General features: G+C 36.0%; 1 protein-coding gene across 1 annotated transcript; it reads left to right on the top strand.

Moving 5' to 3' along the window:
* The first annotated feature begins 2,923 nt into the window (after nucleotides 1-2,923).
* On the top strand, nucleotides 2,924-26,244 carry LOC108133707 (protein gurken-like). Its single transcript, XM_070276472.1, has 3 exons — nucleotides 2,924-3,999; nucleotides 25,540-25,674; nucleotides 26,132-26,244. Exons 1-3 carry the CDS (start codon nucleotides 3,282-3,284, stop codon nucleotides 26,242-26,244), a joined length of 966 nt encoding a protein of 321 aa, XP_070132573.1. The 5' UTR covers nucleotides 2,924-3,281.
* Nucleotides 26,245-26,988: the final 744 nt, after the last annotated feature.

Below are 26,988 nucleotides of genomic sequence, written 5' to 3'. Positions count from 1 at the left end.
TAATAGGACCAAATAACTAAAAATAACCAATAAACGTTCCAATAAAGTTCAGTTCTGGTAAAAATTAAACACTATTACCAGCAAGATCTGAAGTTGTCCGTAAATTAGATATAAACTTACCAGAAGATAATATCTTAATTCCAAATCAAGAAATAGTATCCGGTATTTATGTTGCGAATACAGTAGGAACATCCACTGATACATTTGTCCGTTTACTGAATACAACCAGTACCGACCAATGAATAGATATAAATAACATACAGTATGAACCGCTTTCGAATTACGAGATAATTCAACCAAGCAAAGGTTCTAGAACAGATGAAGTCATATCCAAATTAAAGAAAAACTTTCCTAAGCAATTCGAATCTGAGCTCACCGACATATGTTCTAAATATAGTGATATATTCGGACTCGAAACTGAATCAATCACAACTAATAATTTTTAATTTTTAAAATGGAGATTAGTAATAGACTATCGCCAAATTAATAAAAAACTTCTGTCCAATAAATTTCCCCTACCTAGAATTGACGACATACTTGATCAATTAGGTAGAGCTAAATACTTTTCATGCCTTGACCTTATGTCAGGTTTTCACCAAATAGAGCTAGAAGAAAGCTCAAAAAATATAACGTCATTCTCAACCAACAACGGCTCATATCATTTCACGCGATTGCCATTTGGTTTAAAAATAGCACCAAATTCATTTCAGAGAATGATGACAATAGTATTCTAGAACCATCTTAAGCATTCCTTTATATGGACGATCTAATTGTCATTGGATGTTCAGAAAAACATATGATCAAAAACCTAACCAATGTATTTGAACTCTGTTGAAAAAATAACCTCAAATTACATCCACAAAAATGTTCATTCTTTATGCATGAAGTGACATTTCTTGGTCACAAGTGCACAGATAAAGGAATACTTCCAGATGACAAAAAGTATGAAGTCATCATGAATTATCCCGTACCACACGATGGGGACAGTGCTAGACGATTCGTTGCATTCTGCAACTATTATCGACGTTTTATAAAAAACTTCGCCGACTAGTCACGGCACTTAACACGATTAAGTAAAAAGAATGTCCCATTCTTATGGACAGACGAATGCCAAAAAGCATTCCTGTATTTAAAAAAGAAACTTATGGAACCAACCCTGTTGCAACATCCCGATTTTAGCAAAAAATTTTTCATAATCACTGATGCAAGTAAGCAAGCATGTGGAGCAGTTTTAACCCAAAACTATAACGGACTCCAACTCCCCATTGCTTACGCATTGAGAGCATTCACAAAAGATGAAAGCAATAAGAGTACTACAGAACAAGAATTAGCAGCAATCCACTGGGCAATATTACATTTTCGACCATATATTTATGGAAAACATTTTACAATTAAAACAGATCACAGACCTTTAACATATTTATTTTCTATGGTAAATCCTAGTTCTAAATTAACACACATGCGGCTAGAATTAGAAGAATACGACTTTACTGTCGAGTACCTAAAGGGTAAAGATAATTTCGTGGCAGACGCCCTATCTAGGATAACAATATCCGTATTAAAAGACATACAAAATAAAATCCTGAAAGTGACTACAAGGTACCAAAGATGACGAAATATCTGCGCAGATAATGAAAAAGTAGAATTGCCAAGGCAATCTACAGAAAAAGCTTCTCAGCCCAACGTATACCAAGTCATAAATAATGACGAAGTACGAAAAGTAGTTGCATATAAATGATGTGCTATGTTTATTTAAACATGGTAAAAGAATTATAGCAAGAATAGATATTGGTGATTTATGTGCAAATGGAAATATTGACTTAGGACAAATATTTCAAAGGCTTGCAAATGAAGCCGGTATATTAAAAATAAGCCAATTGAAAATGGCCCCGCGGGAACACATATTTGAAAAAATTTTAATAGATGATTTCAAAAATATGGACAATGAATTATTGAATACATTAAGAGTGGCGCTACTCAACCCGGTGACCACTTTAACAAATTTTAAAGAGAAAGATGCAATATTGTCTACATTCCATGATGATCCTATACAAGTAGGTCATACAAGCATTACAAAAACATTGGCCAAGGTAAAAAGAAATTATTACTGGAAAGGTATGACTCGTGATATAACACAGCATATCCAGAAATGTGAAAAATGCCAAAAATCACAAATAAATAAACATGTTAAAACCCCCTTAACTATTACTGAAACCCCATTAAAAGCCTTTGACAGGTTTGTAGTAGACACTATAGGTCCACTACCCAAGTCAGAAAACGCAAACGAATATGCAGTCACATTAATTTGTGACCTGAATAAATATTTAGTAGCAATTCCAATTCCAAATAAAAACGCTAATACAATAGCGAAAGCTATATTTGAAAATTTTATCCTGAAGTACGGTTCGATGAAGATGTTCGTTACGGACATGGGAACAGAATATTATTAATATTATATATGCAAGTATTAAAAAATAACTAATATAACATCTACTGCACACCATCATCAGACAGTTGGAACAGTCGAAAGAAGTCATAGGACTTTTAATGAATACATACGTTCATATATATCGGTTGATAAAACTGATTGGGATGTATGGATCCAATATTTCGTATACTGTTTTAACACGACCCCATCTATGGCACATGACTATTGTCCATATGAACTTGTCTTTGGAAAAACAAGTAACTTATCTAAGCATTTTAATAGCGTAAATAATATAGAACCAATATATAACATAGATGATTACGCTAAGGAAAGTAAATATAGATTAGAAGTAGCATACAAACGAGCAAGAAATATGCTTGACTCAAATAAGCAAAAAATAAGGAATATAAAAAAGGAATATATAAAAAAGCTAAAGAAATAAATCTATCAATAGTCAGTCTCAGTCCGATCAGTCTCTTTTCCGACGTGCGCGCAACAACACCTTCGTAAACCCAAGGCAAAGCAGAAGAGCCCGCTTCCCGCGCCGTTCTGCCGCCTAGTCTAACTAACTACTTTCCAATATAATTAAAATGATTCAAGAATCCTAATAGCAATTATAATGTTTGAGCCTTTGGCGGCTGGATTGCCTTTCCATAAAATCCACAAGCGCTAGAGTCCCCCAAGGAGATGCAAGTGTGTAATATGTTTCTGTTTCTGTTGCGACGCCAAATTGCATTTGCGACCAGCACGCCGCTCGATCCCTAGATCGTTCTATACTCTCCAACAATATATAATTTTCCTGTTTTGTGGATAATCGGTCCGCCCACTTTTCAACGCTAGCCAGCGTTTTCCAATGATGCCAATCCCAATTCTTCAAATAATCAAAGTAATTTTCGTGCTCTCAACAATTGTCGCCGTCACAGATTGTTGTTCGAGCCGGATCTTACTACTACGAGAGCATACGCTTAATATTGTGCAGCATCAGCACAATCACCTCCACGAGCACGCTCACGAGCTGCAGCAGCAGGAGATGGCCTTTGCCAGCCAGTGGAAGCTGCAACAACTCCAGGAGCAACAACAGCTGGAAGCAGCAGCCCAAGAGGCTGCTATGGAAGCCAACACTGATCTGGACCAAAATATAGATCCATTCAGGGCTCAGTTGGTGGAGACGTCTACCGAGTCCAGTTTGGCTTCCGAAATCCCCAGCTCCAGCACTGAAACCTGGTCAGCCGCTGACAGCAGCACACCTGTCACCTCCGAGATAACGACTACGCCATCCACCACAGTGACGCACACTGGAGAGCCGCCACCCGACCAGAGCACCTCGAGTACGTTCGCCGTGAACCCAACCACTTTACCATCCGTAGACGAGGACAAGAGGAAGAACGCCACCGAGGTGCTGCTACTGCCGTGCAGCGAGGAATACAAGGCCAACTTTTGCCTCTGCAAAGATGACTACGTTGGAGAAAGGTGCGAGTACAAGAACTGGAATGGTGGCTTCGTCTACGCACCACCGATTGAAAAACGCAAGGTCCGGATGGCGCACATCGTCTTCTCCTTCCCCGTGCATTGTTATTATTATATAATAATATATAATAATAAGCGAAAAGACACTGAAATACAATTTATTAAAAGCGACAGACAAGCTTTTTTTTTTGTAACAGTTGTAATGTGCTAAACCAAAACTAGTGCATTGTTGAAAAAAAAAAAATACGTACCACGCAATGAGCTCATTGAGCAACGACCAAAAGAACGAGCGTAGAAGTTCAGTGAACCAAAGAAACGGCTTCTACTCTTACTTTTCAACCCGCGATACCGAAATCGGTGATTAAGAGCAACCCGTCTTTACTGACCGCTGAAACCCAAAGGGCACGGTCATGCTCACCCGCTCTGGTCACTCCGACTCCCGCGTCATGGAGTTCGCAGTGTAATACCCCCCCCCCCCCCTCCAATATCGGAAACAAATTTCGCACCAACAACAAGCAGCGCTACAACTTCTGCAACAACAGCGAAAACCCCTGCAACTCAAAGTACCACGACGTCAACGACTACAGCGAGTACAAAAACAACAACCTCGGAAAGTGCCAAAGCGGCAACGGCCACACAGACTGGAATGGATCGCTACATCCAAATTAAACGCAAGCTTAGCCCGCAGAGTAATCCGGCAGGCAACAAAACAAAAATTAACCGTGTCCTGAATAACGATAATGAACCAGACAGATCCACTACTAACAGATTTGCCCTACTGGCGGAGGCTGAGGAAAACCAACCAGCCCAAGACACCGCAAAAAAACCCAAGCCCCCTCCAATCTATATTAGGGAAAAAAGCTCGAGTGCCCTGGTCAACAAAATTGCGTCGTTGATCGGGAACGGTGAAAACTTTCATGTTGTTCCGCTTATCAAAGGGAACATCCATGAAACAAAGGTGCAAACCAAGACTGAAGAGCACTTCCGAATAGTGTCAAAATATCTGGACACTGTCCAGAAAAACTATTACACGTACCAGCTGAAAAGCAGTAAGGGCCTACAAGTGGTAGTAAAGGGAATAGAACCCGATGTTACCGCCGAGGAAATAAAAACCGCCCTTAAAGAAAAGGGCTTCGCCGCCAAGAATGTTATTAACATTCTAAATAAAGATAAAAAGCCACAACCCCTCTTCAAGGTCGAGCTCGAGCCTGAAAGCAGGTCGCTGAAGAAGAACGAAGTCCACCCAATCTACAACCTGCAATATCTTTTGCATCGGAAAATCACTGTTGAAGAGCCACATAAACGTAACGGTCCAGTGTAATGCACTAATTGTCAAGAGTATGGACACACAAGGTCTTACTGCACACTTCGGGCTGTCTGTGTAGTCTGCGGGGACGCCCACAAGTCCGCTTGCTGCACTACAAATAAGGACAGTACCGTGAAGAAATGTGGAAACTGCGGAGGCAGCCATACGGCAAACTATAGAGGATGTATTGTGTATAAGGAGTTAAAGAGTCGCATGCGTGAAGCGACCGCAACGCGCAACCAAAATCCACAGAATGCGTACGTTTCGTCAAAAACCACGCCAGACGTCTTCTTCGCCAAAGCTGCGAGATCCTCATTCGGTCCACTAAACACCACCAACGGCTTCTCCTATGCCGATGCTCTACGATCTGGAAGGGAAATTCCAATTCAGCCTAACTCTCAAAGCGCTCAACAGGCCCCAGAACAGCCACACAGCAAAACGGAAACTATGATGCTTACCCTCCAACAAAGTATGATGGAGCTTATGTCATTCATGAAAACGACCATGCAAACGCTTGTTCAAAACCAGAACATGGTGATACAGCTGCTCGTAGCACAACAGTCCAAATAATCTATGCAGGCGCTACGAATATCAATGTGGAACGCCAATGGTGTCTCACGGCATAAACTAGAATTGTCACAATTCTTGACCGAAAACCATATTGACGTTATGCTACTGGTGGAAACGCATCTTACAAGCAAATACAACTTTCATATAAGAGGCTACACAATCTACCGCACAGATCATCCAGATGGGAAAGCCCACGGCGGAACTGGAGTTCTAATCAGAGAACGAATTAAACACCATTTTCACAAAAGGTTTGCAACAAACTTCTTGCAGGCCACATCGATACAAATTCAGTCAAGCAACGGAATCCTTTCAATTGCTGCCGTTTACTGCCCTCCTCGCTTCTCAATCTCGGAAGGACAATTTATGGACTTCTACAATTCACTTGGGGATCGATTTATAGCCGCAGGAGACTACAACGCCAAACATACGCACTGGGGATCACGTCTAGTGACTCCCAAAGGAAGACAATTGTACAATGCAATTATAAATGTGAAAAATAAACTGGACTACGTTTCCCCTGGAAGTCCCACATACTGGCCAACAGACTCACGAAAGCTCCCAGACCTTATTGATTTTGCAGTAACAAAAAACATACCTCGCAATCTAATAAGTGCCAAAGCAGTCTCGGACTTATCATCAGACCACTCGCCTGTGCTTCTAACGCTTCTTCAAAGCCCAGAAATAACCGAACATCCCTTCAGTCTGACGACGACAAAAACAAACTGGCTAAAATACAAAAAGTACGTGAGTGCCCACATAGAACTCGCCCCGGATTTTAACATGGAATCGGACATCGACTACACTACGAGCGCCCTGGAAGAAGTACTCGTTGCGGCAGCTAAAATCTCTACTCCCCATAGGAAAGAAGTAGACCGAAACAAACACTTCAAATCTAATCAGCAAATCGAACAGCTCGTGCGAGAAAAGAGGCGCACGCGTCGTGATTGGCAAAACAGCAGATCACCAGCTTCAAAACAACGCCTTAAGGAAGCAACCCGATCACTCGACCAGGCTCTTCACCAACAGGAAGAAAATGCACAGCTGAGGTACATCCAGAATCTCTCGCCAACAAGCACAAAGTACCCCCTGTGGAGGGCCCACCCAAATCTTAGTGCCCCAATTGAAACGACCACCCCGATAAGAAACTCTTCGGGATGCTGGGCTCGCAGCAACGAAGACCGAGCTGAAACATTCGCCACACATCTCCAAAGTGTCTTCCAGCCAAACCCAGCCTCAAATTCATTCCTCCTGCCAGTAATTCAGCCAGAGTCCTCCCCTCAGCCAGCCGCACCTCCATTCCGGCCGAACGAAATCGAAAAAGTCATAAGAGGGCTAAAACCAAAAAAGGCTCCCGGTGGTGACCTATTGACCCCAAAGATGCTGATCGAACTTCCAAAATGCGCTATAGAGGTCGTCTGCAAACTATTTAATGGAATCATTAAAAGAAAAGACCACACAATTCCGTCATCATACAGACCAATAAGCCTTCTATCTTGTTTGTCTAAACTGTTTGAAAAATGCTTGTTAACTCGCATAATACCACATCTGGAAGCTTGCAATATCATCCCGGCACACCAATTTGGCTTTCGAAGAAACCATGGAACCATCGAACAAGTGAACAGATTAACATCCGAAATACGCTCAGCCTTCGAACAACGAGAATACTGCAGCGCTATTTTCCTCGACGTATCTCAAGCTTTCGACCGAGTTTGGCTCATCGGACTCATGCACAAAATTAAAACGTATTTGCCAACATACACCCACAAGCTACTGAAATCATACCTCTTCAATAGGGTATTCTCAGTGAGATGCAACGCAGCTACTTCGGGCGACTACACCATCGAAGCTGGAGTTCCACAGGGAAGCGCACTCGGGCCGTGTCTATATGTTTTGTATACTGCGGATATTCCTACGAGCGCACAACTAACAACGTCAACGTTCGCCGATGATACCGCTATTCTTAGTCGCTCCAGATGCCCAACGCAGGCAACAACCCAACTGGCTAATCATCTCACAATAGTGGAAAGGTGGCTGTCCGACTGGCGCATTAAAATAAACGAACAAAAGTGTAAACATATAACGTTTACTCTTAATAGACAAACATGCCCTCCGCTTTTACTCCCTCAAGCTAACGACGTAACGTACCTTGGCGTTCACCTTGATAGACGACTTACCTGGCGTAAGCACATCGAATGCAAAAAGATGCATCTAAAACTGAAAGCCAGCAGCCTCCACTGGATCATAAACTCACGATCGCCACTGTGCCTGGACTACAAGCTACTACTGTACAATTCAGTCCTAAAGCCAATCTGGACGTATGGCTCCCAGCTGTGGGGGAACGCGAGCAGCAGCAACATAGACATCATACAGCGCGCACAATCAAAAATCCTGAGAACTATCACAGGGGCACCTTGGTATGTTCGCAACGAAAACATCCACCGGGATCTGGGCATCCTCGCAGTGAAAGACGAAATCCAGAAGCAAAAAGAGTCATACAAAGAAAAACTGTCTTCGCACCCAAATTTTCTCGCTCGGGGATTGACTCGGGTTTCTAGCGTATCCCGCCTTAGACGCAACGACCTCCCAACCCAGCAATCGATTTTTAGGGCCGTCTAACTCCGTATCAGTCAATATGACTGTTAGTTAAGTTAAAAATATAAGATTTGATACACCTCTTGTTAGTCTCGCAAAGAGAAGATTCAAGAAATAAAAGCAACGTTAAAAAAAAAAAAAAAAATAAAATTAAATTTTAAATAAAAAAATATAAAAAAAAAAAAATAAATTTAATTTTAAAAAAATAACTTTACTAGGTTACGTTATTTTTCAAAAGGAGGGAGATGTAATATGCACATATGTAGAAACATGTAGCGAGGTAACACTGTACCCTGCATGCATATAACAAACAAATAAACCAATTCAAGTGCGCGAAATATGACCGCCCAATTATGAGTTAGGCTAAGTCAGCGTTCCCACGCCAAAGACATGTGTGCATAAGACTCACTCTCTATACATTTACATAAACTAAGCGTGCAAATTAATATTTCGCTTAGTAATTTTAATAAAAAATTATTTTTTAACTTTTATCTTTATTTATTAAAATACTAGTTTACACTTTTTGTAACTGTGATATAACTTAACTTGCACTGCTCGCGTTCTACTTTAAAAATGACTGCACTATTCGGGATCCAAAACGGACTCACTCACTTTTGTTCAATGATTAATAATCAAACCTCGGCTTAAGAGATTTATCTCAAAAATCTGATTAAGAGAATCATCCAAGAGAGTCGGAAAATAGGATGATGAAATTTGTCAATTGAATTTGAAATTGATATTTTGCAGAATTGAAATTCTGCCGGAAATCGATGTTTACATTAGCGGACTTGGGGCTCCCTTTTGGGGCTCTGGTGTTTACAATATCGACTTGGATGTTTATAGAATCCGTTTGAAGCGGAGAGTGTGAAACTGATCTGGGTGGGAAACGATTGGAAGCTTTGTTTACAGAAATAGCTGATCACGGGTTAATCTCGGAGTCAGTCAGAGTTAATTGGAAAAGAGCTCTTGGCTCAAATTTGTTTATAAATTGGGCAAGGGCCCCTAAGTAATGTGTCACATAACTCCCCCCATTATAAATTGAATCGTCCCGATTCATTGGAACTGATGGGTATAAGGAGTGTAATTGATTAGTCAACTCGACAATGATATTTTCTTCTACGGTATTTTGTCGGGGATATTCGTTTCAGGTTGTATTTCAATATTAATTTGCCGTGGTTTGAATATTAAGAATTTTCTGTATTTAATTAAAGGCATGAGAATTAAATATATAAATGCGACTATGATCAATATTAAAGTAATTGGTACTTGAGTTTGTTTAATTTGAATAAAAGGATTTAATACGTTAATATTATCGAATGAGAGTTCCGAATCATTTGATATAATATATTCGGATATTAAGAAGTCAGTATATTTTCGTGCAGTGATGTATTCCAATATCTTATTGTCTACATTAGTGTAGTATTTATTATTAATTTTAGTGGTGCCATTAAACGTTATTAAATATGACCCATCTAAATGAGTATCATTAACTGTATTATCTCCGTTTACAAAAATGGCTCCTTCTTGGATTACATCTATATTTTTATTTTTTTCTCTTATTTTATTACATAAGGATTTTTCTCCGTTGAGTAATCTGGTAAAACATGAACCTTCTGGGTTTAACGTGCAATAGTTGTTAAATTTTTCCGTCTTAAAATTAGACATTACATAAAAGTTATTTTTACATTTTGCGACATGATTATTGATTAACAATTTTCCATCACTGTGTGAAATGGATCTTGAGTTATAAACTTCACAACGATCGATAATTATGGGGTACTAAATATATATAATAATAAGATTTTGGTGCAAAGCGATTTTAAATTCAGATATATCTAATAGATCAGTAATAATTACAGGTTTTTGTTCATGTTTATAGATTTCCTGTATGTCATCATTGTTTAAAATTTTAGTGTTAAATACATCAATTTTAGCAAGTGTAATTGTATCTATTAAGTTCATAAGATCGTAAGTAAGCAAGCGGAGGCGGTATTTCCTCAGTGGAATTTCTTGATCTTTAAAAGCGGTTTTAAAATTGTCAGATAAAGTTTTAACTTCTTTAAATATTCTAGAGTTAATAACGAATTGGTCATTATTGTTTTTTATCAAATCATCAATTTTATTTTGAACTGTTATGAAATCATCGTGATCTGGTGTTCCTGCTATCCATTTCCAAATTGTGCCTAATTCATTAATACCTCTTTTTGATCTAGTGGGTATTATTTGAGAAATAAGTATTTTAATAATTTTTAAATCGTGTGATATTTCCCAATGTAAATTCTGCTGGTTATGACTGTTTAAAAATTCAGTTTCAAGATTAATTATATCTTTATAAAAACTTAAATTAGTTATATGAAATAAATCTGCGTATGATTCATAAATGAGGACATCTTTGGTATTCTTGTAAAGAAAAAAATCATGGTTTGTGTAATCCATGATTTCGGATTTGGTTGTAGCTACCAGCAATAATAAGTACATTATTGAATTCATTAACTGGAATTTAAGATAAATCAATTTGTTTAGAATTTAATATTATCTTTATAAATCGTACGGTTTCTGTTATTAATAATAACTTTATTAGGATGATTTTCCTTAACTACCTGTTTTTTATATCTAGAGTTAAGCTTATTTCTTTCCCCGTGTTTCTTTTCGTAAATTACTTCTCCTACATGATATTCCTTTTCTTTTCTGTCTCTGTTATGTCCTTCTAACATTTTCTGTTGTGTAGTTTTCAACAGTACTGGAATAGTATCGTGCTCGATTTTGTTATAAAGTATGTCAAAGGGTTTTTGATTGGTTGTTGAATAAATGGTCTTATTATATTCTTGCGCGGCTCGTATTACGATTTCGGTATAGTCGGTTAAATTAAATTGTTCTTTGATGCAGCGTGCTAATACTGCTAAAGTCGAATGTGCCCTTTCAACTTGACCGTTTGAGGTACTGTGCCTCGGGTCTGCGTAATGTAAAGTTAAACCACTTCTTTGTGCAAAAGATTTAAATTGAGCAGAAGTAAAGCTCGGTTCGTTATCGGTCATTATTATTTTGGCTTGAGGAAATTGTTGCAGTAGTTCCATTACTTTATTTTCAATATTTAATTTATTTTGGATTTCTTTAACTACTAGAAATTTGGAATAGGCGTCAATACAAGTTATAAAAATGAGTCCTTGCGCATAATATATATCAATATGTAAATTTTCGCCTTCTTTAGATGGAATTGGGGCTTCACCAATCGGAATTTTAATTGGGTGTCTGTTATATTTGTTTTCATTGCAAATTTTACAGTTTCTAATATATTCTTTTAATTTTAAATATAACTTGGGCCAGTAATACAATCTACAGATTTGTTTATAGTTTTCATCTAGTCCCCGGTGAGCTCTACTGTGTGTTTCTTCTATTATGATAGCTTGGTCTTCATTGTTTTCTACATCTTGAAGGAATGTCTTTGTGTAAAGGAATTTATTAACGAAGTTTTCTTTTAAAGGTTTTTGAATTATATAAAAATCTTCAAGTGTACAATGAATTCCAATTGTTATACTAGGTGAAATGTATTCCTTTAAGATGTTTACTAAATTTTCCGGATTATCATACTCTATTATATGTCTAGTATTTCCGAATACATTAATCGACTCATGTATTGTATACCTCCCCGTTGCTATTAGCAATTGTTGCTTAAACTGGTTTAAGGGTTTTCGGGTTTCTTGTAATATCTTTTCATTTCGATATTTGGATTCTTTTGAGAAATTGAAAAAGAAAGAGGTTGATGATCTGTGTAGATCTCAATGTTGTTAACACCATATAAATAAATTAAATTTTTGAAAGCCCATACTATAGCTAAAAGTCCCTTCTTATTTGTAGCATATAATTGTTCAGTTTTTGATAGGGTTTTAGAAATAAAAGTAATAGGTTTTCCTTCCTGAGAAAGAACAGCGCCAATAGCTAAATCTGAAGCATCGGTAGTTAAAGTAAATTTTTTATTATAATCGGGTTGAACTAACTCTATTTGTGCAATTAAATTATTTTTGAGCTCGTTGAAAGCTCTTACAGCTGATTCATCCAACTGTATGAAAGTTTTACGGGATGCCTTTTTTGAAACTTTGCCATTATGGTCTTCTAAATATTTTGTTAAAGGTTTTGCAATCTTAGCGTAATTTTGTACAAATTTTCTGTAATATCCTGTAAGGCCTAGGAAGCTTCTAAGCTCTCGGATATTTTTAGGGATTGGATATTTTAAAATTGTAGAAATTTGTTCGGGATCGGTTTTGATCACATTGTGAGAAACAACGTAACCGAGAAAGTTAGTTTCCAATTTAAAGAACTTGGATTTTTCAATCGAAACTTTCATGTTTGCGTTCAGCAAAATTTTAATTATAACAATTAAATCTTTGTAATGTTGTTCAATTGTTTTTGAAAAAATAATAATGTCATCCATATAGACATGACACGTTTTTCCAACTTGTTCTCTCAAAATATCATCCATCGCTCTTTGGAATATTCTAGGGGCGTTTGTTAACCCAAATGGCATTTTCAGGAATTCGTATTTTCCATTGTTTATTGAGAACGAGGTTTTTTGAATGTCTGTTTCATTCATGAAAATTTGGTGGAATCCTGATTCCAAATCAATTGTAGAAAAGTATTTAGCCTTTCCAAGGTTTGACAAAATTACCGAAGGGTCCTGCATTGGATATCTATCTGGTATGGTTTTATCGTTAAGTTTCTTATAATCTATTACTAGTCTAAGTTTCGGAGTTCCACCCTCGTTGAAACCCTTTTTTGGTACAACTAAAACCGGTGAATTATAAGGACTTCTGCTTGGCCTTATAATTTCTTCTTTTAGCATTCTGCTAATTTCAGAGTTTACGAAATCTGAAGCTGATAGAGCATAGGGGTATTGTTTACTATAAATAGCCCTATCGTTTTCGGTGTTTATTTCACCGCGTATGTCAGTCCTAAACGGAATCTGCATATTTATTTTTGAGTGTTCATTTTGAATAATATTCAATATTTTGTCCTCCAAATCTTTTCTTTGATTTGAGGATGAATTTTGTATATTGTTAATTTTTTGGTTGTCGGATACTTCTACGACGGCGTGTTCAGGATTTTTATTTCCCAAACTTTTACTTTTGTCGGATATTTCGACGACGGCGTGTTCAGGATTTTTATATCCCAAACTAAATTCACTTTGATTTCCTTCTTCAGATTCGGATCTGATTTGAGGCTTCTGATCAAAGTACTTATTTATTATGAATTTTTTTAACGGAAGAATGGTGTTTTCTTTTGTCAAAGAGAGTTGGTTTAAAATATTACCGTTATCGTAATTTAATTTTTCCTCCTTTCCATTATACTTAATTATCCCCTTTGCTGTATCAATTACAGCTCCTATTTTTTTCAATAAATTGTAGCCGACCAGTAAATCTGAGTCTAGCCCATCTATTTCATAAAAAGTATATCGCGCATCGAAGATAGTTATCATATGATAAAACTTAATTATTGAATATCCATTGACTGTGAATACTCTCTTATATATAGGTAGTTCATTTTTATTTTCATAAATTCCTGTTTTAATACAACAAGAAGTTGCCCCGGTATCAATTAATATTTTTAACTTTTTATTTATTTTGTTATCATATGTAATCAAGTAGGGTAAGCCTACTCCGGATTCTCTCCTAAAAAATGGTCCTCTTTGATATTATTTAAACGCATTGTTTTGTTAACTGGTTGGTTAACTGTCCATGTTGATTGTCTTTTATTCTGTGGTTGGTCTTGCTGAGTTGTGTGTGCCTCAGACTTTTTATACTGATTCCATTTATTTTGGTTTTGATTATTGTTGCTATAATTTTTATAGCCCTGATTATTGTTATATATTGGCCTATTCTGAAATTGTATGGTTTATTCAGGTTTATTCTGATGAGGTTTATGGGAATTCCATTGATTTTGAGTATTATATTGGGGATTATACTGTCTGCCCTGATTCCAATTTTTATTCTGATTATGATTATATTTATTCTGATTATCGGGTTGATTAAACCTTAAATTGTTTGTATTCCTATAATTACTGTTATAGTTATTATAAGTATTTTGCCTGGGTTTATTATTTGAGTTCTGTTGCCCATATAAGTTTGACTCATTAGTCTTGCGTTGTGATGATATAAAATTATTCGCGAACTGGGCCCTCAAATTGTTGCTCTCAAGTTCTTGTACTATCACCATTGCATTCGGTAAATCTGGTGGATTCATTGAAAATATTACATCTGAAATATGGCCGTTGAGGCCAGTTATGAACACTCGTAGTGCTGTCTTTCTATGTTTTTCGTTAAGCTCAGATGTAATTGGCTTATTCCTCCCATGTGTCATAATGGTTTTGTTAATTAAGAGAGTTAATTTTTTATTTACCAAATTATAAAATTCCATAATTGATAATTTCCCCTGACTTATTACGCTTAAGTCCTGCTCTAAAATATGTATTGGTCGCTTATCACTAAAAACAAAATCTAGTCTTGCCATTATGGCATCAAAATTCAGTACGGTTCCATTATGAGTTAAAGCATCATTGGCTATGCCTGTAATTTTATTTCGAAGAATAGATAGGGCCGAGAAGTATTTCTCACTTCCCCTTTTGTATTGCCCCATTGCTATTTCTGCCGATTCTCTCCAACTAACATAACTATCTTCATCGCCTTTATATTCTCGGACCGACTTAATGATTTCATAAGAAGTTTCGCATCTTACGTTTGGATCAATTTTTTCCACTTTGAATTCCTCAATTCCAATTCCTTATATTGTGATTTAATTGAGTTTTTAAACTAGAGATTTCATTCCTCAATGGATTCATTTCATTAGCAACTTTTTGTGCTATTAAATCGCTTACATTAACATTCTGGCTGCTAGAAGCCACTTCGGGTAAGGGTGGAGTCATGGTTAGAATTTTTTCAAAATCGTTGATTAATTCTTCCACCTTGTTTTTATTTTTATATAAAATTTTTTGGAATAATTTTTTTTTTAAATTCAAAAATATAATTAAGCAGCTCACTAATTTTCTCCTTAGTTTTTTGCTTGATGATCCTGTTTGGGGTCTTCGTATAGCGAGGGATGGCCCTCAGCTCTTCCTTCAATTTATTTTCTTTGTAGCGAGGGATGGCCCTCAGCTCTTCCTTCAATTTATTTTCTTTGTAGCGAGGGATGGCCCTCAACTCTTCCTTCAATTTATTTCTCGGCTTTTTGTTGAATTTGCATTTTGTTTTTTATGTTGTTTTTGTTATTATTCGTTGGAGATTTTTTTTTAATTGTTTTTTTGGTTTTGAGAGTAAAGTTTTATTTATGTTTATTATTTCCTATTACTATGTTATCTCTATCTCCTATTATCGTTACTATATACGGACCTGTATATTTAGGATCTAACTTATGACCTGTCTCGTTTTTTAATAAAACTTTGTCACCTACTGATATATCTATATCCCTTACTTTATGATCGTATAGTAGTTTATTTCTATTCTTATTTGCTTCTTACATAACTCTAGCTCTTTTATAGGCTACTTCTAATCTATACTTACTCTCCTTAGCATAGTCATCTACATTATATAGTGCTTCTACACTATCTATGCTATTAAAATGTTTTGGCAAATTACTTGTTTTACCGAATACTAGCTCATATGGACAATAAGTATGTGCCATAGAGGGGGTCGTGTTGAAACAGAAAACAAAATGTTGAAGCCATACGTCCCAATCAGTTTTATCAGCCGATATGTAAGATCGTATGTATTCATTGAAAGTTCTATGACTTCTTTCTATTGTTCCAACTGTCTGGTGGTGGTGTGCCTCCAAATCTTTTCTTTGATTTGAGGATGAATTTTGTATATTGTTAATTTTTTGGTTGTCGGATACTTCTACGACGGCGTGTTCAGGATTTTTATTTCCCAAACTTTTACTTTTGTCGGATATTTCGACGACGGCGTGTTCAGGATTTTTATATCCCAAACTAAATTCACTTTGATTTCCTTCTTCAGATTCGGATCTGATTTGAGGCTTCTGATCAAAGTACTTATTTATTATGAATTTTTTTAACGGAAGAATGGTGTTTTCTTTTGTCAAAGAGAGTTGGTTTAAAATATTACCGTTATCGTAATTTAATTTTTCCTCCTTTCCATTATACTTAATTATCCCCTTTGCTGTATCAATTACAGCTCCTATTTTTTTCAATAAATTGTAGCCGACCAGTAAATCTGAGTCTAGCCCATCTATTTCATAAAAAGTATATCGCGCATCGAAGATAGTTATCATATGATAAAACTTAATTATTGAATATCCATTGACTGTGAATACTCTCTTATATATAGGTAGTTCATTTTTATTTTCATAAATTCCTGTTTTAATATAACAAGAAGTTGCCCCGGTATCAATTAATATTTTTAACTTTTTATTTATTTTGTTATCATATGTAATCAAGTAGGGTAAGCCTACTCCGGATTCTCTCCTAAAAAATGGTCCTCTTTGATATTATTTAAACGCATTGTTTTGTTAACTGGTTGGTTAACTGTCCATGTTGATTGTCTTTTATTCTGTGGTTGGTCTTGCTGAGTTGTGTGTGCCTCAGACTTTTTATACTGATTCCATTTATTTTGGTTTTGATTATTGTTGCTATAATTTTTATAGCCCTGATTATTGTTATATATTGGCCTATTCTGAAATTGTATGGTTTATTCAGGTTTATTCTGATGAGGTTTATGGGAATTCCATTGATTTTGAGTATTATATTGGGGATTATACTGTCTGCCCTGATTCCAATTTTTATTCTGATTATGATTATATTTATTCTGATTATCGGGTTGATTAAACCTTAAATTGTTTGTATTCCTATAATTACTGTTATAGTTATTATAAGTATTTTGCCTGGGTTTATTATTTGAGTTCTGTTGCCCATATAAGTTTGACTCATTAGTCTTGCGTTGTGATGATATAAAATTATTCGCGAACTGGGCCCTCAAATTGTTGCTCTCAAGTTCTTGTACTATCACCATTGCATTCGGTAAATCTGGTGGATTCATTGAAAATATTACATCTGAAATATGGCCGTTGAGGCCAGTTATGAACACTCGTAGTGCTGTCTTTCTATGTTTTTCGTTAAGCTCAGATGTAATTGGCTTATTCCTCCCATGTGTCATAATGGTTTTGTTAATTAAGAGAGTTAATTTTTTATTTACCAAATTATAAAATTCCATAATTGATCATTTCCCCTGACTTATTACGCTTAAGTCCTGCTCTAAAATATGTATTGGTCGCTTATCACTAAAAACAAAATCTAGTCTTGCCATTATGGCATCAAAATTCAGTACGGTTCCATTATGAGTTAAAGCATCATTGGCAATGCCTGTAATTTTTTTTCGAAGAATAGATAGGGCCGAGAAGTATTTCTCACTTCCCCTTTTGTATTGCCCCATTGCTATTTCTGCCGATTCTCTCCAACTAACATAACTATCTTCATCGCCTTTATATTCTCGGACCGACTTAATGATTTCATAAGAAGTTTCACATCTTACGTTTGGATCAATTTTTTCCACTTTGAATTCCTCAACCTTCTTTATATTGTGATTTAATTGATTTTTTAAACTAGAGATTTCATTCCTCAATGGATTCATTTCATTAGCAACTTTTTGTGCTATTAAATCGCTTACATTAACATTCTGGCTGCTAGAAGCCACTTCGGGTAAGGGTGGAGTCATGGTTAGAATTTTTTCAAAATCGTTGATTAATTCTTCCACCTTGTTTTTATTTTTATATAAAATTTTTTTGGAATAATTTTTTTTTTTAAATTCAAAACTATAATTAAGCAGCTCACTAATTTTCTCCTTAGTTTTTTGCTTGATGATCCTGTTTGGGGTCTTCGTATAGCGAGGGATGGCCCTCAGCTCTTCCTTCAATTTATTTTCTTTGTAGCGAGGGATGGCCCTCAGCTCTTCCTTCAATTTATTTTCTTTGTAGCGAGGGATGGCCCTCAACTCTTCCTTCAATTTATTTCTCGGCTTTTTGTTGAATTTGAATTTTGTTTTTTATGTTGTTTTTGTTATTATTCGTTGGAGATTTTTTTTAAATTGTTTTTTTGGTTTTGAGAGTAAAGTTTTATTTATGTTTATTATTTGCTATTACTATGTTATCTCTATCTCCTATTATCGTTACTATATACGGACCTGTATATTTAGGATCTAACTTATGACCTGTCTCGTTTTTTAATAAAACTTTGTCACCTACTGATATATCTATATCCCTTACTTTATGATCGTATAGTAGTTTATTTCTATTCTTATTTGCTTCTTACATAACTCTAGCTCTTTTATAGGCTACTTCTAATCTATACTTACTCTCCTTAGCATAGTCATCTACATTATATAGTGCTTCTACACTATCTATGCTATTAAAATGTTTTGGCAAATTACTTGTTTTACCGAATACTAGCTCATATGGACAATAAGTATGTGCCATAGAGGGGGTCGTGTTGAAACAGAAAACAAAATGTTGAAGCCATACGTCCCAATCAGTTTTATCAGCCGATATGTAAGATCGTATGTATTCATTGAAAGTTCTATGACTTCTTTCTATTGTTCCAACTGTCTGGTGGTGGTGTGCTGTGGATGTAATATTTTCAATATTTAAATATTTGCACAAATCGTCTATAATTGAATTCATATATTCTGTTCCCATGTCCGTAATGAACGTCTTCATTGGACCGTACTTTAGGATAAAAGATTCAAATATTGCTTTAGCGACAGTATTGGCGTTTTTATTCGGAACAGGTATGGCAACTAAATACTTAGTTAAATCACATATTAAAGTGACTGCATACTCATTGCCATTTTCTGATTTTGGCAGTGGACCAATAGTGTCCACTATCACTCTGTCGAAAGCATTTATTGGTGTGTCTGTAATTGTTAAAGGGGTCTTTGTGTGTTTAGTTATTTTTGATTTCTGGCATTTTTGACATTTTCTTACGTACCCAGTTATATCTTTAGACATGCTTTTCCAGTAATAGTGTCTTTTTACTTTGGCCAAAGTTTTTGATATGCCAGTATGACCTCCTTGAATTGGTTCATCATGAAATGTAGACAAAATTGCTTCTTTTTCTTTTAAATTTGTTATTTGGGTCACCGGGTTGAGTAGCGCTACTCTTAATGATTTCAATATTTTATTGCCCATTAATTTAAATTTATCTATTGAAGTATATTCAAAGATATTTTTATGTGTACCGGCTTGCATTTCAAGCCTTTGGAAAAATTGATCTAAGTCAATAACTCCATTAGTATATAAATCGCTAACATCATATCTTGCAGTAATTTTTCTGCCTTGTTTAAATAAACATAACATATTTTTTATCTGCAAGGTCACTACTTTACGTACTTCATCATTGTTTATGACGTCGTATACGTTGGGCTTAGAAGCTTTATTTAAAGATTGCCTTGGCAATTCTTGTTCTTGATTTTCCGCGCGGAATTTTTGTCTACTTTGATATCTAGTAGTGACTTTTAATACATTTCTAGTTATATTTTGTAGATCTTTGATGGTTATTCTTGATAACGCATCAGCTACATGATTATCTTTTCCCTTTAAATATTCGACTGTAAAGTCGTATTCTTCTAGTTCGAGCCTCATACGTGTCAGTTTAGAACTGGGATTGGTCATTGAGAAAAGGTATATTAAAGGTCTATGGTCTGTTCTTATTAAGAAGTGGGTTCCATATATATATGGTCTAAAATATAATATCGCCCAGTGAATTGCAGCTAATTCCTGCTCAGTAGTACACTTGTTACTTTCACCTTTTGTAAATGCTCTTGATGCGTATGCAATGGGAAGTTGGAGACCATTATGATTTTGAGTTAAAACCGCTCCACATGCTTGCTTACTTGCATCTGTTATTATGCAAAATTCTTTAGTGAAATCTGGGTATTGTAGCAAGGTAGGTTCCATAAGTTTTGTTTTTAAGTATTGGAATGCATTTTCACACTCATCCGTCCATTTAAAAGGAACATTCTTTTTACATAATCTTGTTATGTGCCGTGAATAATCGGCGAAATTTTTTATAAAGCGTCTATAATAGTTACAGAATGCTACAAAACGTCTAGCACTGTCCGCGTCGTGCGGAACTGGGTAGTTCATAATGACATCGTATTTCTTGTCATCTGGAAGTATTCCTTTATCAGTGCATTTATGACCTAGAAAAGTCACTTCATGCATAAAAAATGAACACTTTTCTGGATGTAGCTTTAGGTTGAATTTCCTACATTTCTCAAAAACATCTGTTAAGTTTTTAAGCATATGTTTTTCGGAACAACCGATTACTATTAAGTCATCCATATAAAGGAACGCTTGAGAAGGTTCTAGACCAGAGAACGCAATAGTCATCATTCTCTGAAACGAATTAAGAGCTATTTTTAATCCGAAGGGTAATCGCGTGAAGCGATATGAGCCGTTGCTCGTTGAAAAAGACGTTATATCTCTTGAACCTTTTTCTAGTTCGATTTGATGGAATCCTGACATTAAGTCAAGACATGAAAAGTATTTTGCTCGGCCTAGTTGATCTAAAATATCATCAATTCTAGGTAATGGGAATTTATCAGATAGTAATTTTTTATTAATCTGGCGATAGTCAATTACTAATCGCCATTTCTTTGCATTTGATCCGGGGGATGATTTATTAGGAACAAGTAACAATGGGCTATTATATTCGGATACTGACGGTTCGACAATCCCGTCTGAGATTAATTTTTCTACTTGTTTTTGTATTTCATTCACCTGACTATGTGGGCTTCGATAGTTTTTTATATAAACTGGTTCATCATCTTTTAATCTCAGTTTTTGTTTATAAAAATTATTTGTGGTTATTGATTCGGTTTCCAATCCGAATATATCGCTATACTGGGTGCATAGGCTAGTAAGCTGAGACTTGAACTGTGGAGGGAAGTTTTTTGACAGTTGTGATAGTACGGATTTTTTTCTATTGTCTGGATTTGTGTTGACTACATCGTAGTTCGAAATTGATTCATATATTAGATTATCTGTACTCACTACTTGGTCGTTATTTGTTGTGTTTAATAATCTTATGAAGGCATTATTGGATGTTGCTATGGTATTTGCAACGTAAATACCATGTTGAATTTCCTGATTTGGAATTAATATACTGTCTGCTGTTGAATTAAGTTCAATTTTCCGAATAACTTGGGATCTTGCTGGCAGAAGTATTGAATTATTGCCAGAACTATGAGCTATTGGTACTTTAATTGGGAATTTTAAATTATTGGGTCTAATTATAAGCCAATCTTCAGATGGCTTGAAGTCTAATTGACAGTTGTATTTTTTGATAAAGTCGATGCCTATTATTCCATCGCATGGAATTGGGAAATGTGAATTTAAGATATGAAAATCGTGTGGAATTATGTAATTGGTGGTCTGTATCTCTATAGAAACTAAACCTTGGGATTTTATTATTTCTTGACTTATGCCTTTTATGTCTATGATGTAATCATTTTGGATGTTTTGAAAATTATCCGAAGTTTCTTTTAGAATGGAAATGTCTGCACCTGTGTCTATTAAAAATATAAGTTCTTTCCCAGTAGCTACATTAAAAAATGAAACGAATATATTTTGGCTGAGATTAATAGTGTGAACTCTTACTTCATTTATTGTTGAATATTTAAAGGGTTTGGGAGTTTTCCGATGTGTTTTGATTATTATTTTGTGTCAATCTTACATTGCCTTGGTTATTGCTATTGTGGCCTCGGTTTGAGTTACCACTGCCTCTATAATTTCCTCTATATGGGCCTCGCCCTCTATTGTTATTCTGATAATTATTGTTGTTCTGATAATTGTTGTTATAATTACCGTTGTTGTAGTTATTGTGATTGTAGTTATTGTGATTACCACGAAAACTACCTCTATAACTGCCACGTCCGCGATTTGAGCCGCGCTGTGGATAATTCTTATAATATAGGACAGTGTTTGACTGCCCAGTTGCTTCAGTGCAACTATTAACGAATTTGGAAACGGTTTCGTTCATCGTACTGAATGTTCCAGCTTGCATGATAAGTTTTACCTTATCGATTGTGCAGTTTTTAGTCATTGCTTTGACTGCATGCTGCATGGAATAATTCCTGGCTAGCTCTAAAGATAAACCATCTGATATACAGGGTGACAATAAATAACCCGGACAAACTTTGAAGCAATCTATTATAAATGTATTATGATGCAGCCCTTACATAAATGCATTTATCGATAGCTTGTACTTTTCTAAAACAAATATATTTACATTTTTGTGATTCCCATCAATTTGATATTTCTTTCGGGATGTCTAACAATCGTTGTGAAATTTTAAAACTGTTTCAACAAGGAAATCGCCAATGCGACGTTGTTTGTTTGCTTGGCATACCAAAACAAACGGTCTCTGACGCTATCCGGCGATTTAATGAGCTTGGCCATGAAGGTGACCGTCCCAGACGAGGCAGACCATGTACCGCTAACACTTGCAGAATTCGCCAGATAGTGAAAAAGCGGATCACTCGCAATTGCAGAGTCTCGGTCAGAAAAATAGCCCGTGAAATCGGAGTGAATCGAGAAAGTGTTTGGTTGATAGCAAAAAATGAACTTAATCTCAAGCCCTACAAGCTCCAAAAAATGCATCTTCTTACGGATGACAATAAGCGCGTGAGACTCCAAAGATGCCGTCAGCTAAAGCGTCGGGCCGCAGGTCAAAAATGGGAGCGTATTCTTTTCACGGACGAGAAGATATTCACCATCCAAAAGGCGCACAATCACCAAAATGACAGAAGCTGGTCTGCTAAAGCTCCAGGTACCTCTGCAATAATCGAGCGCCGTCAATGTGAGCAGTCTTTAATGGTTTGGGGAGGAATATGCGCCACTGGCAAAACACCCCTTGTTTTCATCGATCAAGGGGTCAAAATCAATCAGGAAGTGTACCGCCGGGACATTTTGGAAACTGTTGTGCTTCCTTGGGCCCAGCAGCACTTCGGTGATATGGAGTGGACGTTTCAACAGGATTCAGCGTCAGCCCATAGAGCCAAATTGACTCAGGACTGGTTCAAAGCCAATTTCCCGGACTTTATCACATGCTGTGAATGGTCACCTTACTCGCCAGATCTTAATCCGATGGACTAGAGTGTGTGGTCTATTTTGGAGTCCAGGGCATGTGCTTAACGCCACATAAGTTTGGAGGCGCTGAAGCAATCATTGCTCCGAGAACGGGATCGATTATCGGAAGAAGACCTGCGGCCCATTGCGCAAAATTTTCAGAAACGTTTAGGGCTCTGCATCGCAGCCCAAGGAAGCCACTTCGAAACCGGCTGAATACATGTTAACACAATACCTATTTAATAGTTGTGTATCTGTATTTTTTCTCAAATACAGTTCCTTAAGAAGTTATGATAAAAAAAGTTTGTCCGGGTTATTTATTGTCACCCTGTATATGCACCTTCTAAGGCTTTCGTCATCTGCTCAATTTCTTGTGTGTATTGGTTAGCAGTTTTATTGCGCTGCTGTAGATTCATCAGCTTCGCTGATAATACCTCAACAGTTTTTCCTTTGACGTTGCTTCTTAGTCTAGCAATCACCTCAGTAATTGTTGTTTCATTACCGATTAGATTCCTGGCGACACCTTTTAGCTTTGTTTTAATGATGGAAATAGCTAATTCTTCGTGCTCGCCTTTTATTGATTGTATTATTTGTAAAGCATCAATGAAACTTGTTAAATTTTCAGCCTTACCATCAAAAACTGGTATAAGCTTAGATGCTGTATTAATAAAATCAATATTTGATTGTTCCATTGTGATGGATTTATCTATCTTGTATTCTATGACACTCGAAGTATCTGAATCTGTAGAGTTATCCAGATCAGTGTATACCGCCGGAATAGTAAGATTATTTAAATCTGTATCTTCTATTTTGGGGTTTACTTTGGGAAGCTCTTCTGACTCAGATTCTTTCGTTTCTGTTGATTCCGAGTCAGGTGCAGTGTCAACTGCTATTGGAGTGTTTAGAACGGTTGGTAACGATATTTCTAAACTGAACTTTTGTTTAATAAATATTGAATTAGATCGTAGTCGTATCAAAAGTTTCGATACCTGTGACCAATGATCTTGATTTAATCTTTCTCTATGATCATGTATTAGCATACGCGCTTCATTAAAGCACTCTACTAATATTTCAACGTGCTTCCTAACCGTATTCTTTTGAATGGGTCTATTCTGAGTTAGGGACTTGTACGATTTGTCAAAATTTGTTTTAATTATTGATAACTCCTTGTACAATTTTTTCCAATCCATGCCTTTAGTTTAGCCATACTTTTGTAGAAAGAATTACGTAATATATTTTAATATTTATTTTCTGTTATTTCATTTTCTTAGATTGTAGGTGTTTACATTTGTTTATAATAATTTTTTTTTTTTTTTGGTTTTTTATTTAGATTTTGTCCAGGTCATTTGCTTGACTCTGGAATTTTTTCTTTAAACATTTGTTGTGTAATTTATATAATTTTAGCAAAACGCTTGCTAACATTATAATGAAGATTATCATTAACAATATTGTAATTGTTTGAAGATCGATTTTTCCTGGTTCAATTTTATTAACGACATTTGCCGTGGAATCTACAACTTTCGTGTCTACTAAACCCATTTTAGATATTGTATATATTTTTGTTTTTCCAATTTCAATTATATTTTTCTCTGAGTCATATTTTGTAATGTAACTTAATTTTTCTGAGAAGTAATAGTCAGAATCATTTATTTGATCTGTTTTACTTATGCTATTACTTCTCATTAAAAGGGGTATTAAAATGTTTCATAAATTTTAGGAATTTATGCTATTTTTGAATTTATTTTTTTTCTTTCATTAAAATTTTACATAAATTTTAGGAATTTATCGTATTTTTTCCTTTAATTTAAAAAAAAATTTTTTCCTAAATTTTGTCTTTTTTCTTATCTAACATTTTTTCCTACCTATTATTTGTACAGCTATACGGGCCATACTTTCAAATTGGGCAAAAGAGGTTCCGCTCAATTTTTCAAAAAATATTATAGTATAAAAAAAATATGCATCGCAGTGCAATTAAAAAAATTATGCAACGCAGTGCATGGGTAAAAAAAAAAAATTTCTCCTCAGTTGATGTCCTTTGTTTTTTCCACGTCAGCTGGTCGTCGCCGGTTTGGCTACGCTGACGTTCCCTCGGTGGCGCAGGAGGTGGCGTATTCCCGCACTCTATTTGCTGCTGCTGCTGTCCGGGGCCTTTTGGACTCAGGAGTTACCGGTGCCGGTCCTCGCACAGGTTTGGTTGCAGTGAGGGCTGTCCAGTGGTCCAGGGCAATCCTTCGGGCACGTCTTTTTTAGTTTTGGTAATGGCTTTGGTGGTGGAGGTTTTGTTATTATTTTTTCATGAATTTTCTTTATCGATACTGAGTGAGTGGTGGCAATTTTTGGGCTTTTATTCTTGTTGTTTAGTAATTCTTCTTTCAGAAAATCTAGTTCTGTTTGAAGTTTTTGGGCTGTAGCCCACGCGGGAGGTGGAGTGTTTACGTAGAGTAGCCACTTTAGGTGTGCTACTCTTTTCTTTATTTTTTTCGCGACTCCTCCGCGATTGCCCATTGCTTCACTCTACTCACTCAGATTTTTTGTAGATTTTTAGGTAGTAGATATTTTTGTAGTTTTGTGTTTTTTTTTTTTTGCAGATATTATTCATTTTCCAATTATTCCAATTATTATCCTCCTGGGTCTATCCCTTTTAGTCCTTCGATGTCCTCCGATGTTCCATCGCTGTCACGGTCGCCATGTGATGAAGGATGAAAGGATACCACCAAGAGTTGAGTTTGGTTGGTCTTTATTTGGAAGAAGCAGCTGAGGTGCCGCTCCAACGTTCAAAATGTCTCTGTTCTTTTACAATATTTCTTAAGTCTAAGTAAGGCTAAGTCTCGTAGCAGCACTGCTCGCAGGCGGCGGCAGAGAGACGGCTATGTACTTACATATGTATAAAGGAATATAATAATATATGTTGTTATGCGCTCTCAAGTGGAGGCGCGAGCGGTATGCATATGCTGACCGTTTGTTACGATTATGCTGACACTAGCACTTTCTGTGTGCGGGCTAAGGCATAACGATCGGTTCATATTTCGGCCACTTAGGGTTTATGACCGGGACTTTGGATAATGTAAACACTGCAACAAAGTGTTACAGTGCGCACCCTTTAAGTACTCTCGGTACAGTGGGTATTCAATATATGTGCATACTACAGTATCGTATTTCTGAAAACGGAGTGGGGAAACAAAACAGAAAAGAAAAATAACCAAAATTAACCAAAACTGCGCGGCTAATACCAAGAATTCTTGTGTAACAAAAGAGACATATAAAAGCTGAATTAAATACTCGCGATTATATGAATTATTTCGGATCGAAATTTAAATTTTTTGACACTGATTTTTTCGCCTTGGTTAAGAATTTTTATTCCGCACTGTACCTGTGCAAATATACCGCTGTATTATATTGTAATATTTATTTATAATAAATAACACACACAAAAAAGAAATGCAAACAAAATTGGCTTATAAACAAAAAAGCAAAACTAACTTCGGGCGGAGCCGAAATTTGG

This window comes from Drosophila bipectinata, chromosome XR (assembly GCF_030179905.1).
Source record: "Drosophila bipectinata strain 14024-0381.07 chromosome XR, DbipHiC1v2, whole genome shotgun sequence".
NCBI classification, from domain to species: Eukaryota; Metazoa; Arthropoda; class Insecta; order Diptera; family Drosophilidae; genus Drosophila; species Drosophila bipectinata.
This window is presented reverse-complemented; position numbering and strand designations above follow the sequence as displayed.

Coding starts and splice junctions, on each gene's coding strand:
- LOC108133707 (XM_070276472.1), top strand. CDS start 3,282: ATGATGCCAATCCCAATTCTTCAAATAATCAAAGTAATTTTCGTGCTC. Junction 4,000..25,539: donor CTTCTCCTTCCCCGTGCATT/GTTATTATTATA, acceptor TTTCCACGTCAG/CTGGTCGTCGCCGGTTTGGC. Junction 25,675..26,131: donor CGGTGCCGGTCCTCGCACAG/GTTTGGTTGCAG, acceptor TATCCCTTTTAG/TCCTTCGATGTCCTCCGATG.